The sequence below is a fragment of the Balaenoptera musculus genome, chromosome 17 (assembly GCF_009873245.2).
Source record: "Balaenoptera musculus isolate JJ_BM4_2016_0621 chromosome 17, mBalMus1.pri.v3, whole genome shotgun sequence".
In the NCBI taxonomy this organism is placed as follows: domain Eukaryota; kingdom Metazoa; phylum Chordata; class Mammalia; order Artiodactyla; family Balaenopteridae; genus Balaenoptera; species Balaenoptera musculus.
Window position 1 is genome coordinate 1,212,308 of NC_045801.1, and position 14,983 is coordinate 1,227,290.

General features: G+C 63.9%; 1 protein-coding gene across 1 annotated transcript in view; it reads right to left on the reverse strand.

The window, feature by feature from the left end:
- LOC118883323 (zinc finger protein 260-like) overlaps window positions 1–14,983 on the reverse strand; it is a 44,657-nt gene that overhangs the window by 12,131 nt on the left and 17,543 nt on the right. Inside the window, 2 exon segments of the mRNA XM_036830053.1 lie at window positions 9,206–9,209; window positions 11,598–12,173. Coding sequence (XP_036685948.1) covers window positions 9,206–9,209; window positions 11,598–12,173 — 580 coding nt within the window.

A 14,983-nucleotide genomic window follows, 5' to 3' on the forward strand; every position in this document is an offset into this window, starting at 1 on the left:
AATTGCATACTGAGTTTGTTTTCTGATGGTGCAGATGAGGCCGACAACCACACCCCTGGACGCAGGCGGCGAATGGTTTTCTTCTCCACATGTTCCCACATGTCCCAGTTTCCTATCACGCACGTGTCGCTTCTACAACCAGGTGCCCGGAGGGAGCTTTCTTGTTCAGAGGCTACAACAATGGCTCCCTCATGGGACGTGCACTGGCTTTTCTTTTCCAACAGGTTCAGGGGTGCACCTGGGGGCCTGTGCCTTGCTTCTGCTCGGGACCCCTTCCTTCTGGGGAGTGCTCCTCTCCCTTTCTTCCCCTAGATCATTCTGGAACCCCCACCACCCGCTTCTCCAGGAGCTGGGGTGAGAGAGGGCTCTGTACTCTGCAGCCCGGGCTGAGATGGTGTCAGACCTGGGGAAGGCCGGTCAGCGGTTGGAGCCCGAGGCCACATGGGGCCTGCAGAGATGAGAGGCGGGGAGGGGACAGAGACCTCTCTGGCAGGCCAGAAAATCCACATTCCTGGGGCTCCTGAAGCAGCTCCTTAATCCCGCGTGCTGCCCGAGCCAGTGCTGAGGGGTTTCTGTCGCTTGCTTTGTTCATGGGTAGTGGGACCACTCAGCTTCCAGGACCAGGCCCTGGGCACTGGAGAGCTGGCCAGTGCCCAGAGGGGCGGACAGGCTTCAGTGGTGCCAGGGCTGGGCCGGCACGAGGTGGGGAGGGCTGAACTCAGGCTGGCCTGAGGCCCCAAGCGCGCACGTGGTCTGTCCCTCCACTAACAGCCCCAGGGGGACAGTGCAAATAGCACTCAGTCTGCCTGCTCCCAGCCACACCCTCCTTGGACAGCCCTGCACTGTGTTCATCACCTCTTCTGATATTAACCCCCAGAGAGAGACTGTGTTTCCAGAGGAAGGAGCTGGCACGTGGAGAAGGCAAGCACCACACCTCGCTCGGTCAAGCCCGACTGCGCGGTGCTGACAGATGGGCACCGAATCTCCCCGCTGGAAGCCAGAGGTCCCTGTTCACCCCTGTCAGCGGCTCTGCTCTGCCCGTCTTCCTCCATCCAGGGCCAACAAAACACGTGCCACTGGAATGCTGCTGGTCGCTGCGGGTGCAGAACAGAAAGGTGGACGAAGCCCGCCGGGTCTTCCCAGTTCCCTTTTACTGCCCAGAGCAGCTGGGGCCTACAGTCCTGCCACAATGTAGGGGGAGAGATGAGGGGCCGAGCACAGTGGACAGGCCTTCCAGCAGGCGGCTGGGCAGCAGCAGCAGGGCCAGGAGGGGAGGAACCAGGTAGTCTGGACCCCCAACAACAGCCTAAACAGTTACCTCTTTGGGACCAAAACCAGCCTCAGAACGCAAGAGCTGAAGCCAGAGCAGCCCTGAGCCTACTCAGTACGTGCAACCTGCAACCCGCAACCTTCCCACCGCTGGACTCCCCGCCATCCCCGGGGCCCCTCTGGATCCTCTCCCGCAATCCCGCCTAAACGGGGCTCCCCGCACCAGTCTCCTGCCAGCCCACCGTGTGTGCTGAGGCTTTTCACAGCAGAGGCATCAGTAAACGCTGAGTACCCGCCCACCACGCACTGCATTTATTTGTAAAAAATTATAAAAATCATAAAGCACACATAAAAATTAAAACATCTTAAAAAGATGATCTAGGGACTTCCCAGGTAGTCCGGTCGTTAAGACTCCACACTCCCAATGCAAGGGGCCTGGGTTCGATCCTTGGTCAGGTAACTAGATCCCGCATGCCGCAACTAAGAGCCTGCAAGCCGCAACTAAAGATCTGCGGTGCAGAAACTAAAAGATCCCCCACGAGGCAACTAAGATGCCGAGTGCTGCGACTAAGACCTGGAGCAGCCAAATAAGTAAATAAATAAATAAATATTAAAAAGCAAAAAGATGATCTAAAAACTAGAAGTAAGCTTGCCGACGCATCACAAGGGAAAACCTCCAGTATTCTGAGGGCTACTTTTAGCAAAAACAACACTCCGAAAACGCCAGCCCGACTTCCGCTCCTGAACCTTCTATCAAACAAGCCACCAGGCAGTACAGGGGTCTCACCTAGGCGAACGCGTCCGGAGCGCCACTGCGGCCACTTCCCACCAACGTTATACACATCCAGGTCTGTGCTCTACCCTGTTCTCACAGCCCTATAACCGCAGAGAAGACCAACTAAGCTCAACTAAGTTCGCAACCCAAAAGTCTTCAATGGTCACAGGCGCCCCCTGGCGGCGCCCCGCCCCTGGCGGCGCCCCGCCCCTGGCGGCGCCCCGCCCCTGGCGGCGCCCCGCCCCTGGCGGCGCCCCGCCCCTGGCGGCGCCCCGCCCCTGGCGGCGCCCCGCCCCTGGCGGCGCCCCGCCCCTGGCGGCGCCCCGCCCCTGGCGGCGCCCCGCCCCTGGCGGCGCCCCGCCCCTGGCGGCGCCCCGCCCCTGGCGGCGCCCCGCCCCTGGCGGCGCCCCGCCCCTGGCGGCGCCCCGCCCCTGCCGGCGCCCCGCCCCTGCCGGCGCCCCGCCCCTGCGGCGCCCCGCCCCTGCCGGCGCCCCGCCCCTGCCGGCGCCCCGCCCCTGCCGGCGCCCCGCCCCTGCCGGCGCCCCGCCCCTGCCGGCGCCCCGCCCCTGCGGCGCCCCGCCCCTGCCGGCGCCCCGCCCCTGCCGGCGCCCCGCCCCTGCCGGCGCCCCGCCCCTGCCGGCGCCCCGCCCCTGCCGGCGCCCCGCCCCTGCCGGCGCCCCGCCCCTGCCGGCGCCCCGCCCCTGCCGGCGCCCCGCCCCTGCCGGCGCCCCGCCCCTGCCGGCGCCCCGCCCCTGCCGGCGCCCCGCCCCTGCCGGCGCCCCGCCCCTGCCGGCGCCCCGCCCCTGCCGGCGCCCCGCCCCTGCCGGCGCCCCGCCCCTGCCGGCGCCCCGCCCCTGCCGGCGCCCCGCCCCTGCCGGCGCCCCGCCCCTGCCGGCGCCCCGCCCCTGCCGGCGCCCCGCCCCTGCCGGCGCCCCGCCCCTGCCGGCGCCCCGCCCCTGCCGGCGCCCCGCCCCTGCCGGCGCCCCGCCCCTGCCGGCGCCCCGCCCCTGCCGGCGCCCCGCCCCTGCCGGCGCCCCGCCCCTGCCGGCGCCCCGCCCCTGCCGGCGCCCCGCCCCTGCCGGCGCCCCGCCCCTGCCGGCGCCCCGCCCCTGCCGGCGCCCCGCCCCTGCCGGCGCCCCGCCCCTGCCGGCGCCCCGCCCCTGCCGGCGCCCCGCCCCTGCCGGCGCCCCGCCCCTGCCGGCGCCCCGCCCCTGCCGGCGCCCCGCCCCTGCCGGCGCCCCGCCCCTGCCGGCGCCCCGCCCCTGCCGGCGCCCCGCCCCTGCCGGCGCCCCGCCCCTGCCGGCGCCCCGCCCCTGCCGGCGCCCCGCCCCTGCCGGCGCCCCGCCCCTGCCGGCGCCCCGCCCCTGCCGGCGCCCCGCCCCTGCCGGCGCCCCGCCCCTGCCGGCGCCCCGCCCCTGCCGGCGCCCCGCCCCTGCCGGCGCCCCGCCCCTGCCGGCGCCCCGCCCCTGCCGGCGCCCCGCCCCTGCCGGCGCCCCGCCCCTGCCGGCGCCCCGCCCCTGCCGGCGCCCCGCCCCTGCCGGCGCCCCGCCCCTGCCGGCGCCCCGCCCCTGCCGGCGCCCCGCCCCTGCCGGCGCCCCGCCCCTGCCGGCGCCCCGCCCCTGCCGGCGCCCCGCCCCTGCCGGCGCCCCGCCCCTGCCGGCGCCCCGCGTCCATTTCTATGAAAGGGACAAGACTGTTTAGGGTCGGGGATAAGCCCGTAGTACAAGCCCGCAAATATTTCGTTCACTAGTAGGTCGTACATATGTTTTGGGCATATTAATCCTATTTTTTAAATAACCCTTAACATGCAAAGACCGTTGGTCGCCTGATGGCTGTACACAACCAGGCCCCAGTTGCTCTTCCCCAGCGCCTGAGCCCTCGTCTAGGCCTCGGTCAGGGCCGCCATTAGGGGGCCACGGGGCGCTCAGGCCCTACACTTCCCTGCATGTCTGTCAACAGCAAAGCCGCCAGGTCTCCCAAGAAGAGAAAGGGCGTGGCCGCCTTGCCTTGACCTTCTGTTCCGCCCGAGACCTGGACTCTGTTCGCACTTGTTTCACTGGGCGGCCCTGGGGTGGTGAGGTCTGGGGGAGGGTGCGGTCGAGGAGACGAGCGCCGGCATCTTAACTGGGGTGCAGGGACCATCTTCAGCGGGGGTCCGCGTGCTGCTCTCCCCGCGCCCCTAGCAGGGCGCGGCAGGCATCCGTAGCATCCACAGCGCCCTCCAGTGGAAGGTCGGCTTGGCGCGGCACAGGCCCCGGTGGACCCCTGCGGTCCCAATCAGCGGAAATGGTTCTCCCCGGTGAGGACGCGCTGGTGCCACAAGCAGCCCGACAGGGCCCTGAAGGCGCGGCCGCGCTCGCCGCACTGGTAGAGCTTCTCGCCGGTGTGGACCCTCTGGTGCTTCACCAGGTCCGACCTGTGGCGGAAAACCCTCCCGCACTTGCGACAGTAAGGAGGCTTCTCCCCGCTTGGAAGCTGCCACTGCTCCAGAACGTGGGCCCCTCATGGGGAGGCCTCGGGCCGCACGGCCCCGTGCAGTGCTGGGTCGCCCGTTGGGGCTCCCCACGCCTGCTGGATTCTGAGTGGCTCCTCCAGCTGGGGTCGCAGCTACCGGGGTTCCCTCCTGCGCGGTCTTCCTGGCGGGTCACCAGGCTGGCGGTGAGGCAGGCTTTGCTTCTGGGCTCATGGTCATGGTTCCTCTCTTCCTCGAGAACCGCCTGGTGCGCGCAGGCCTTGTGTGGCAGCCCTGCCTGCCCCTGTGAACCCTGATGGCTTCTGCATGGCCCGGCAGGTCCCTGGCCCTGTGGCCCGGGCCTTAGGACCTTTGTCCCCGGGACACCCTGCGGTTCTGCCCCAGAATCTGCTCCTCACTCTAAACTCCGTGCTCATGGTCTGAAACCAGAAAGGGAGGAAGCAAATGACACCAGACTGTGAACCAGAGCATGGAGAGACTTCGGCAAAGGCCGCATCATCTCATTTAAATCAGCGGGGCGGGAACAAAGAAATTAGGCCCTCTGTCTGGGATGGGGTTACGCAGGGATCAAGGTCAGGGAGCGGAAGGTGTTAGAAGGACACAAACTCCCAAAACACTATTAAAGAAAAAGAAATCTGGGAGCACTCCTAACCACTTCCAGTTTGGTGCTGCCTGATTCCAAACGATTTTTGCTCAAATAAACTTTTTTTTTATTTTAAATTTTTATTTATTTATTTATTTTTGGCTGTGTTGGGTCTTCGTTTCTGTGCGAGGGCTTTCTCTAGTTGCGGCGAGCGGGGTCCACTCTTCATCGCGGTGCGCGGGCCTCTCACTATCGCGGCCTCTCTTGTTGCGGAGCACAGGCTCCAGACGCGCAGGGTCAGTAGTTGTGGCTCACGGGCCCAGTTGCTCCGCGGCACGCGGGATCCTCCCAGACCAGGGCTCGAACCCGTGTCCCCTGCATTGGCAGGCAGACTCTCAACCACTGCGCCACCAGGGAAGCCCCAGCTCAAATAAACTCTTAAAGTTAAGACAAAATCACAAAAAAAGAAAAGAATTCTGCTAAAACCTGTCCTCCTTGAGGACTAGCCTTCAATTTCCCCTGAGATCTGGGGCCCGGTCCCTGGGGCAAGGCAGCAGGGCTGGGGGGAGGGCACTGGGAACAGCCCGAGGAGGCTGCACCCTGAATGACAGATGCCAAGGTCAGGACCTGTGGCCCAAGGGACAAAGACCAGGGCTCGAGAGGGGAGTACCATGTCCCTGGGTCCCCGCCTCCGGAAGAGGAGAGCCTGGCCCGGTACCCTCGGCAGGCAGAGTGGGTGACAGCGCTGCCATCGGTGAGATGAGGATTCGTGCTGATCCGTGGGGAGGTCCTGAGGCAAACACACCCCAGCTGTGCAGATGGGGCCGTGCCCAGAGCCAGATGCTCTCCCCAAGGGCACACTGGCCTGGACTTAGCAAGGTCCACCTGGACACTCCAGGATGAGCTTCTCTGAAAGGGAAACCCGGGCTTTCCCGGGATTTTCAAATCTTCCAGCGGACTCCCTTAAATAAGGAGTTGGGAGAAGCATGGTTTGGGAACCTCGCCTGTGGCCGTCCAGGCCCTGGGCCCAGCAGGCCGGGGGCGCCCTCCTCGCGCACGGACGGAGCTCGGGCGCCGGGGGTCGAGCCCGCCGGCCACGGTACCGAGAGCGGCGGGGGGCGCGGTGGCTGGTCGTGCGGACGGCGGGAGGGAAGGCCTGAGGGAGCCGGGCGCGACGCCGCGTCCCCCGCCGGCCCAGCTGCAGGGCCCAGCGACCAGCACCGCGGGGCCTCTCACCCACCGGCCCCCGGGCCCCGGCGGTAGCCGGAGCCGGAAGCGCGCGCCGCGCCCAGAGGGAGCCCCGCCCCGCGCCGCCGGCACTTCCGGGAGCTCTAGGAAGCTGGGGGGACCCTCTCGGGGGACCCGCGGGGGGACCCGCCCAGGGGAGCGGCCGGGGGGAGAGCTCCTGGGGAGGAGTCCCGGGGAGAGGCTCGGGGGACCCGGAGAGCCCCAGGGCCGTGGACCTGCGCCCGGAGGCGTGCGCGCGTCCCTGGAGCTGTCCGAGGTGCTGGGCTGCCCTGGCGATGGGGCCTCGGAGAAGTTGTCGGCGAGGCAGAGACCCTGGGAGGGAAAAAGCAAGGGGACTCGGCGTGTAGGGCCCGGAAGGCCGTAGGAAGGGCTCTGGGGAGGAATGACGCACGCTGGCTTGGACTGAGGTGAGAACATTCCCGTCCATTGCTAAGGCAAGTCCACAAACCCTGCGACCAGCTGAGGGAACTGAGTGCTTAGAAAAGAACCGCAGGGGGGAGGAGATGGACCCTGGCCCTGACCCAGCAGAGCCCTTCCCTGCGATGCTTCCCTTACCCTTCTAGTGGCTAGAAAATCCTGAGGGTTCTTCCTACGAGTGAGTGCAGCCAGGCTACGACTGGCCCAGAGGGCAGAGCTTGGCGCAGCTGGCGGTGAGAGGGCAGATCCTGGCGCGAGCCAGAGCTGTCCAGCACTTCAGCTTGCCTCTCCAGGTGGTGTCTGAGTGGGGCTTGGACCACTGCCTATGCAGATGCACCTGCTTTGAGGGACTAGATGAGACCAGAGGTTCCCAAGCCTGGCAGTGTCAACATCACTGGGGGTGTTGGAACTAAATCCGGATTCCCTGGCTCTACCCCAGGCCTACTGAATCTGTCTTCCCTGGTGTGGAGCCTGGGAATCTGTGTTTTTCAGCAAGCTCTGCCCCCAGGAGGAGCCTCTGATACTCATTCCTCAGGGGTCTGAGACCCCAGTCAGAGACCTCTGAAGAACAGTTTGTCTCACTTTCCCTAGTGGAGTTGGAAAAGTCCTGCCAGATTTGATTTAGCCCGCAGCCTTGGGTTTAAAAGATAAAGTCAGGGGATCTGACCATTGATACACTTGGGTGACTCCAGTGACTGTTTAACCATACAGCAGTGCACAGGCCACCATCGTGCTGCACACCGAGGACAGAGTTGGGTGTGACGTGCTGTGTGGAAAAGCAGCCTCCTAGATGGGGACATGTACAGCCCAGAGCAGGTGCTCAAAAAGGGTTTACTGAATGAATGGGATGGAAATAAATAAGCGTAATAAACTATCATGAGGGAGGATGTATATTTTCCAGGTGGGAAGTGGATGTTAACTTCTGCTTCTGGCCTGTGCTCTGCTGGTTCTTCACATAATGATCTCATTTAGTGCTCACAGAAACCTTGTGATGTATTCAATAGAATCACTATTGCCAACTTACCGATGCAGCTTAGAGAGGATACGGACCTTGCCCAGGTGGCATAGAAGTGAGTGGCAGAGCAGGGCTACAAAGTAGAGTGAAGGTCCTTAGAAGCTGGATGCTGGGAGAGCCTGCCTTCCTGCCCACCTGCTTTGGGGCACACGGCACAGAGCAGATGAGTCCATAGACCACGTCTTAGCTTCCACCTCTGGACCATCATTAATCTGGGGTCTCTCAAAGTCGGAAACCCTTGGGATACTGAGGTAGCCCAATATGGAATGTTGCATAGCAACTGAAAAAGACAAGCGCGTGGACAATACTGGTATTGAAAACGTGTGCAGAGGACCTTATGGTTCTGTTTGCCCATCCCAGCAACCTGCAGCCAGCCATGGGTGTGACCTTGAATCAGGCTGAATGACAATCTCTGGGCCCATCTCCCTGATTACAGCCCTTGGCCCAGGGATGGACAGTGGGTGGCATGAGACCCCAGCAGGACCCAGCAGAGCCCTTCCCTGCGATGCTTCCCTTACCCTTCTAGTGGCTAAAATAGACGCGAATGGGTCTGGGGCCGCTTTGAGCTCTGCTCTGCGTCACGGGGAGAGAGCACATCCAGATCAGGAGGAATGAGGCCAACCCTATGGCATTAAGTACAATCTTATCCTTGCTCGAGATGGTTAATTTTATGTGTCAACTGGACTGGGCCACAGGGTGTCCAGATATTTGATCAAACGTTATTCTGAGTGAGATCAACATCTGAGGCAGCAGACTGAGTAAAGCAGGTTCTCCCTAATGTGGGTGGGTCCCAGCCAATCAGCTGAAAGACTGAATAGGACAAAAAGACAAAGTAATATGGAACTCCTCCTGTCTGACTGTTGAGCTGGGGCGTCAGTCTCACTCTACCTTTGGACTTGGACTGAAACACTGGCTTTTCTTGGGTCCTGGGCCTGCCGGCTTTCAGACTGGACCTATGCCATCGGCGCTCCTGGGTCTCCAGCATCCTGACTGCAGGTCTCAGAACTTCTCAGCCTCCATAATCTCATGAGCCAATTCCTAAGAATACCTACCTACCTATCTACCTATCTCTCCAATTGAGTCTGTTTCTCTGGAGAGCCCTAATACATCTTTTTTTTTTTTCCTAATTAGAAAACAAATTTGGAGACTAATAACTTGTCCAACATTACACTTAAGTGTAGAGTTGGGCTTTAAGTTTCAAAGTCGATTCTCTTAACCATCATGCCACACTGCTTATATTCATGTAAAAATAAAAACCCTTGTATCCAACTGAAAAGCGTCCACATTTAGGCCCAGCTTTGTCGTTATTTCCTGACTCACAGGCACACGCAGCCCGCTCCACACTCTGCACAGAGCCCAAGATGGATTGTCAGCTCCTGGACCCTCTTCCCTGTGCGGGGCCCTGGGAGCTCCTCACAGGACCACCTTTCTTTAGGGCTCAAGCTCCTATAGGGCTTTTATTTACTTCTAGGGCCGAAAGCAGATACTGCCCCTACACAAGTGACCACTTCCTGGGCTCTGAAACGCACAGGGACCGCTTTCCTGGTGCCTCACTCCTTCTCCCTCAATGTTCTTTTACACTTGCCGTGGCCGGCCCTGGCCCCAGGTGGCTTTCTGCTGAGGCTGTCCATTAAGTGTTCCTGACCTGTCCCTGGTTGTCGACAGAGCCTTTCCAGGAGCCCCTTTTATGGGTTTTTGCTGTATGCCTGGTGGCGTGCAAAGGATTCTATAGCCATCCTCCCAATCACCCTATGTGGTGCCAAAAGACGGCTGTCCCTATTTCCAGAGGAGGAAACAGGCTCCGTGAGGGACAGTAAGTGCCTGGGCTGGCATCAGGGCAGGCAGACCCTAACCCTGGTCTCCCGGAGACCAGTGGTTCAGGGAAGAGTGTGAGGCTGGCTGGAGCCGAGGACATGGGCCTGGGTGGGAGGGAGAGCAGCCCATGGGGTTGGAGATAACAGGGTCAGCGGGAGGCGAGGGACAGTGGCCGCTGAGCTAGAGACACTCGCAACCAGGGCTGGATAGAGGCTCCGGAGCAGGCCGGGGCACAGAGCTGGAACTGGAGGATGACAATGGCGGGGGAGGCGGGGCGTGACGCCTGTGCCTGACACGAGGCAGGAGGACAGTGCAGAGACTCCGGGCTGTACCCACGTCCCAGGAGCGGTCAGGGGTCGAGAACTATAACGTCCTGTGCAGCCAGATACTGATAAACCTGGGCAGCCACAACGGGCAGAGAAGATGCCCTGAGGAGTCCTTGTCTGGGTCCTGCTGGGCGTTCCAGGTTCCCGGGAAGTGCTGAATGGATCAGATGGAACCCTCGAGAGAGAACCGGTCCCAAGCCAGCAAACGCAAATGCCATTCAGCCCATCTCAGTGGGCCCCACGCGACAAGGGAGGACACAGAGCCTTTGCTGAGAGTTTACCGCCTGGCACCGAGGAGCTGCAGCTGGGGGTGGTTGATTCCACGCTCCCCTTCTCTGGGCAGCCTTCCTAGCTTGCACGCCTGCTGCTCAGTGGCCTGGGAGCTCTCGCCCTGTCCCGTCACCGAGGGTCTGCCGGGCCACCTCCAGGACAGTCTAGGACAGTGTGGAGGACCGCTGGGCTCTGCTCTGGGGCTGCCCGCTAAGTCCGGTTGTGGTGCAGGTATCCAAGTCCAGCCTTGGTGCCGAGGCTGCAGGATGACCCTTCTGGAGCACAGGCTGAGCCGCCGCTCCCCGGAAAGCCCTGGGGGCTCTGCTCGCCCGCTCCGCGGCCTGGCTGCCCAAGATGGAAGCTTCACGATACCCAGTAGCCGCGTGGTATTAGGGACAGGGGACTGGGGAGAAGGCGGGTGTCCCTCGTCTTCCAGGGCGTCACAGTGCACCAGCAAAGACGACTCAAGGGTGTGTTCTGACCCTCGTGGGGGAGTCCAAAGCACTTGATGGCCTCAGGGCCCTGGGAGTGCAGCCTGGAGAGGCGGGGCAGCCCAACCACAGGGCTCTCCATTGGGGTCACTGGGAAAGAGGATGCGGAGGCGAGGCGGAGTTATACCCTGGAGAGGGGCCGGGCAACTCCTCCGTGTGTGGTGCAGGTGGGGGGGTCCCAAAGCTGTCCAGGAGGGAGCAGGCAGGCAGGCAGGCAGGCAGAAGGCGTCCCCACCCAGCTGGGCTCTCCCCTTTACCTCAGGGGCTGGAGAGCTACCGGGCAGTCATGGCAGATCTGAAGCCGGCTACAGCCAATGCCCAGCTGCAGTTGCCTAGACCTGTCAAGCGGGGAACCCCCTGGGGCCCCCGCTTCCTGGGGCTGGAGGCAGCTATGCAGGCTGGGCAGGGCCACCTTCCACTGAAGCCCGCTGGCCTCAGGCAGCCACCAGTAGGTACAGAGGCAGGGTGAGAAGGCAAACAGAGCAGATCCGAGGGCTTGCTGCAGAGAGAACATGCTACACACATTCTCCCAGATGCATGAGGGAACCAAACCACCAGAGACTACAGCCCAGGGTGACAGCGGGCAGCCCGGCCCCCCCACCCAATCTGGAAACCACCCATCCTGGGGTGCCTGACCCCACCCTGGCTATGGCTCTGGTAAGTCACGATGCCTGCAGGCCTCGGTCGCTAGGGCACACGGTGGGCTCTGCCTTAGGTCCCTCACTCCTCCACCGAGGAGCCCTCAGGGATGGGGGGCAGCCACGTGGCCTTCCTCCCGCGTCCATCAAGTACACAGACTTTATTCGGGACACGCACGAGACGCCGGTTGCGCCAACCAGGAGGCGCGAAGGCAGGAGCCCTCCGCGGGAACTCGCCTCGACCTCAGGCCGCTGACGCGCCCCCTGCGCCCGCTACTCTCGGTAGTGCACCCTCTGGTGCTGGATGAGCTGGGAGCTCTGGCCGAAGGCTTTGCCGCAGGCGCCGCAGGCGAAGGGCTTCTCGCCCGTGTGGGTCCGCAGGTGCCGGAAGAAGTGCGAGCGGCCGCGGAAGGCCTTGCCGCAGTCGGGGCACTCGTAGGGCTTCTCGCCCGTGTGGATGCGCTGGTGCTCGATGAGCACCGAGCTCCAGATGAAGGCCTTGCCGCACTGGCTGCAGGCGTACGGCTTCTCGCCCGTGTGCAGCCGCTGGTGGCGCACCAGGTTGGAGCTCTGGCTGAAGGCCTGGCCGCACTCGCCGCACTCGTACGGCTTCTCGCCGTTGTGGATGCGCAGGTGCTGCGTGAAGTGCGAGCTGTGGCTGAAGGCGCGGCCGCACTGGCCGCACTCGTAGGGCTTCTCGCCCGTGTGGATGCGGCGGTGCTGGACGAAGCCCGACCAGCCGCGGAAGCGCTTGCCGCACTCGGGGCAGGCGTACGGCTTCTCGCCCGTGTGGATGCGCTGGTGCTTCAGCAGCAGCGAGTTGTACTGGAAGCTCTTGCCGCAGGCCTCACACCTGTGCGGCTTCCCGCCCCGCGGGCCACCCCGCCGGGCCCCGAGGCCCGAGCCCCGGCCGAGGCTGCCCGCCAGCTCGGCGGCGCGCCCCGGGCCGCCCTCTGTCCCCGAGGCTCCCTGCAGCCCGAGCGGCCCACGCCAGGTGCCTCTCTTCTGGGCGCGGGGCCCGGGCCCCGGCCGCTCCAGGCTGCACTCCTGCCCAAAGCTGTCCCCACACTTGGGTCTACGGGGAAGGCTGCTCAGAAGGGTCCTGAGCACCCCCGGGTCCTGGTCCGCCTGGTCTTCAGGATTGTGCGGCTGGGGAGACGACGGGGCCTGCTCGCGCTCCAACTCGGGATCTGAAATGGGAAACGGGAGAGGCGGAGAGCGCTCAGCCGCCCACCAGGCTGTCCCTCCGCGGGGACCCCCGTCCCATGCCAGATGACAGGACCGGGGTGAGAGCACACAGGGTGCGTGTGCATGTGGAGGGGGGGAGGCCTGACAGGAGATTCGGACTCAGAGCCAAGCAGAAAAGCCCCTGATCCTGAGGACGCTGCCCACACGGCCCCGAAGCTGCTCCACGGACCCCCAGAGGACACCCCAAGGGCTGCTCTAGGGGAGAGAGGCGGGGGTGGGGTGGGGGGGGAGAGAAACGAGGAGCTGAGGGCCTGGATGAGCGAAGCCCCAGGGGAAGGGGATGGGACCAGAGCCCGACTTAGGGGACAAGTGGAGGCCGAGGGCAGTACACATGGGGGCCAGGACGACTCCCTGATTGCTGGCCAGTGGTGCCAAGTCAGACACTCTAGCCGGACAGGCAGGTGGATATGGGGGTCTGCGCTGCACTCACAGCCCAGAAAGTGTCAGCAACAAGACCGGGACTGAACGGGGGGAGGGGCTGTGGGGGACAGAAGTGAGCGCTGAGCCAGGGACAAGTGGGGCCCCGGGGCCTGGCAGCGGTGGTGGGCGGCCGCAGGTAAACGCGCTTCTGGGCAGGGCCCCGCAGCAGGTTCCGCTCGCTCACCTGGCCAGCAGGTGTCTCTGCCAGTCTGGAGCTCCTCCACGTCCCGGAGATCCTCCTCCTGTGGTGGCTGGGAGAGCACCTCAGGGCTGCAGCCGGGGAAGCCTGGGGGTCACAGTGGGGCTGGGGCTCATCTCCCCCTCCTCTAGAATGGGTCGTACCCCCCAACACACCTCCTTGCCCTCTGGAGGCTCGCTGAGTGGGACAGAACACATCTACCTGGGCCCTCGTCCTGGCTGTCAAGAGCTTATTTGTGTCCTCGACTGTGAGGGGAGTGAGGCCAGGCCTCCTGTGGGACACGGGGCACGGAAGGGACCCCGGACTCCCTGACGGCTGAGTGCGAGCAGGGTCCAGGGGCACCACACACCGCAAGGCTTGGACATCCTCCCCGACCAGTTGTCGGCTATTTCCACACCTGGACACCCCCAGATCCTGCCGGGGGGCAGAGCAAGGCTGGTGGCTCCATCCCTGCAGGTCCCTGGGGGTCCCCACCCAAACCAGCTTGCCCAGAACTCTGGAGACCATTTTCCTGGCGTGGGATCAAAGGCTCGGAGAGGGAGATAAGGTGACTGGCTCCTCTCACACAGGCCTGGCCATCGAGGCTGCTTTTTCTGCACCCCTCATCCCCTAAAGAAACACACTCCAAGGGACTGTCCTCTAGGAAGCCACTGCTCACACAGCTCGGCCCCCAGCCTCAAGCACTGCTGCCCGAGTCCCGACCCGGTGCCAGGGTGCCGGAGCCCCAGCACCCAGTGAGCTGCCTGCCCGCAGTGACGGTGCAGGGAGGCAAGTACCATGTTGATGGCCGTGGAGGTGAAGCTGGGCCTCGTGGTGGTGGTAGGCTCCAGGTGTCTCCGGTGACTCGAAAGTGACAGCGGACAGGACATGAGGGGGTTCCTGACCGTCCCCCAGGGCCGCCATCTTCCCCCAAGGCCTGCTGGAGGAGTGCACACCTGGGAGCCGGGGAGACGAAAACCACGGCGAGATGAGGGGGTCAGAGGGGTGTGCGGGGTGCGGCCGATCAGCCACAGGGGAGCTGGAGGCTCCCCCCCCGGGTGAGGGACTAAACGCCAAGAGGTAACCCGTGGGGCCCACAGTGCGAGGCCAGCGGGGCCCCTGGTGCGTTAGTTCCACCATGTGCACGGCACCAGCGCACCCACACGAACTGAACCCAAGCTCTCCTCCCAGCAATGCCTGCAATGTCCTCCCAACCCAAGGCCTTGCCCACGGAGAGAAGCAAGCTGGTTCTCCCAGAAAAACCTCCCCCATCACAGCTGGGGGCCGCTGGCCCTGGGGAGGGCAAAAAACTGAACCTTGCCTGCCAGAGCAGGAACGTCCTAGGTTAAATCTTAATGAGACATTTCCAGAGAGGAAAACCCCCCTCAGAGGCTGCAGGCTGGGACCCCTCACATCCCAGCCCCGCCCAGGGTGCTCCGAGCCTCCTTTGGGGTCAAAGATACTTTTCTTTAGTCTGGTTAGCAGGAATAGCTTGGTCTAAAATGAGGATTTTTCTTTCACACTTCCATGAGTAGGAGGCCTTATCTGGGAGTGAAAAGGGGCAGGGGAAGGACGAAAGGTAATGTACATCCAATAACGGTGCAGACAGTACCTGCTTCAAGGAAGCAGGGAGGCAGGCGCCACAGGGCTCCTCACCAGTGGGGGCCTCCTGGGTCAGCCCCGACAGACCTGAGCCCCTAATGATGGGAAGGATCACCCGCAGCCAGGTAAGTGGACACACGGTGGGGCTGCAGTCCTGACATCTGGGTATGCCACATCTTAAATATCTGGGAAAGGGCACGGTCACCCCTAGCCGG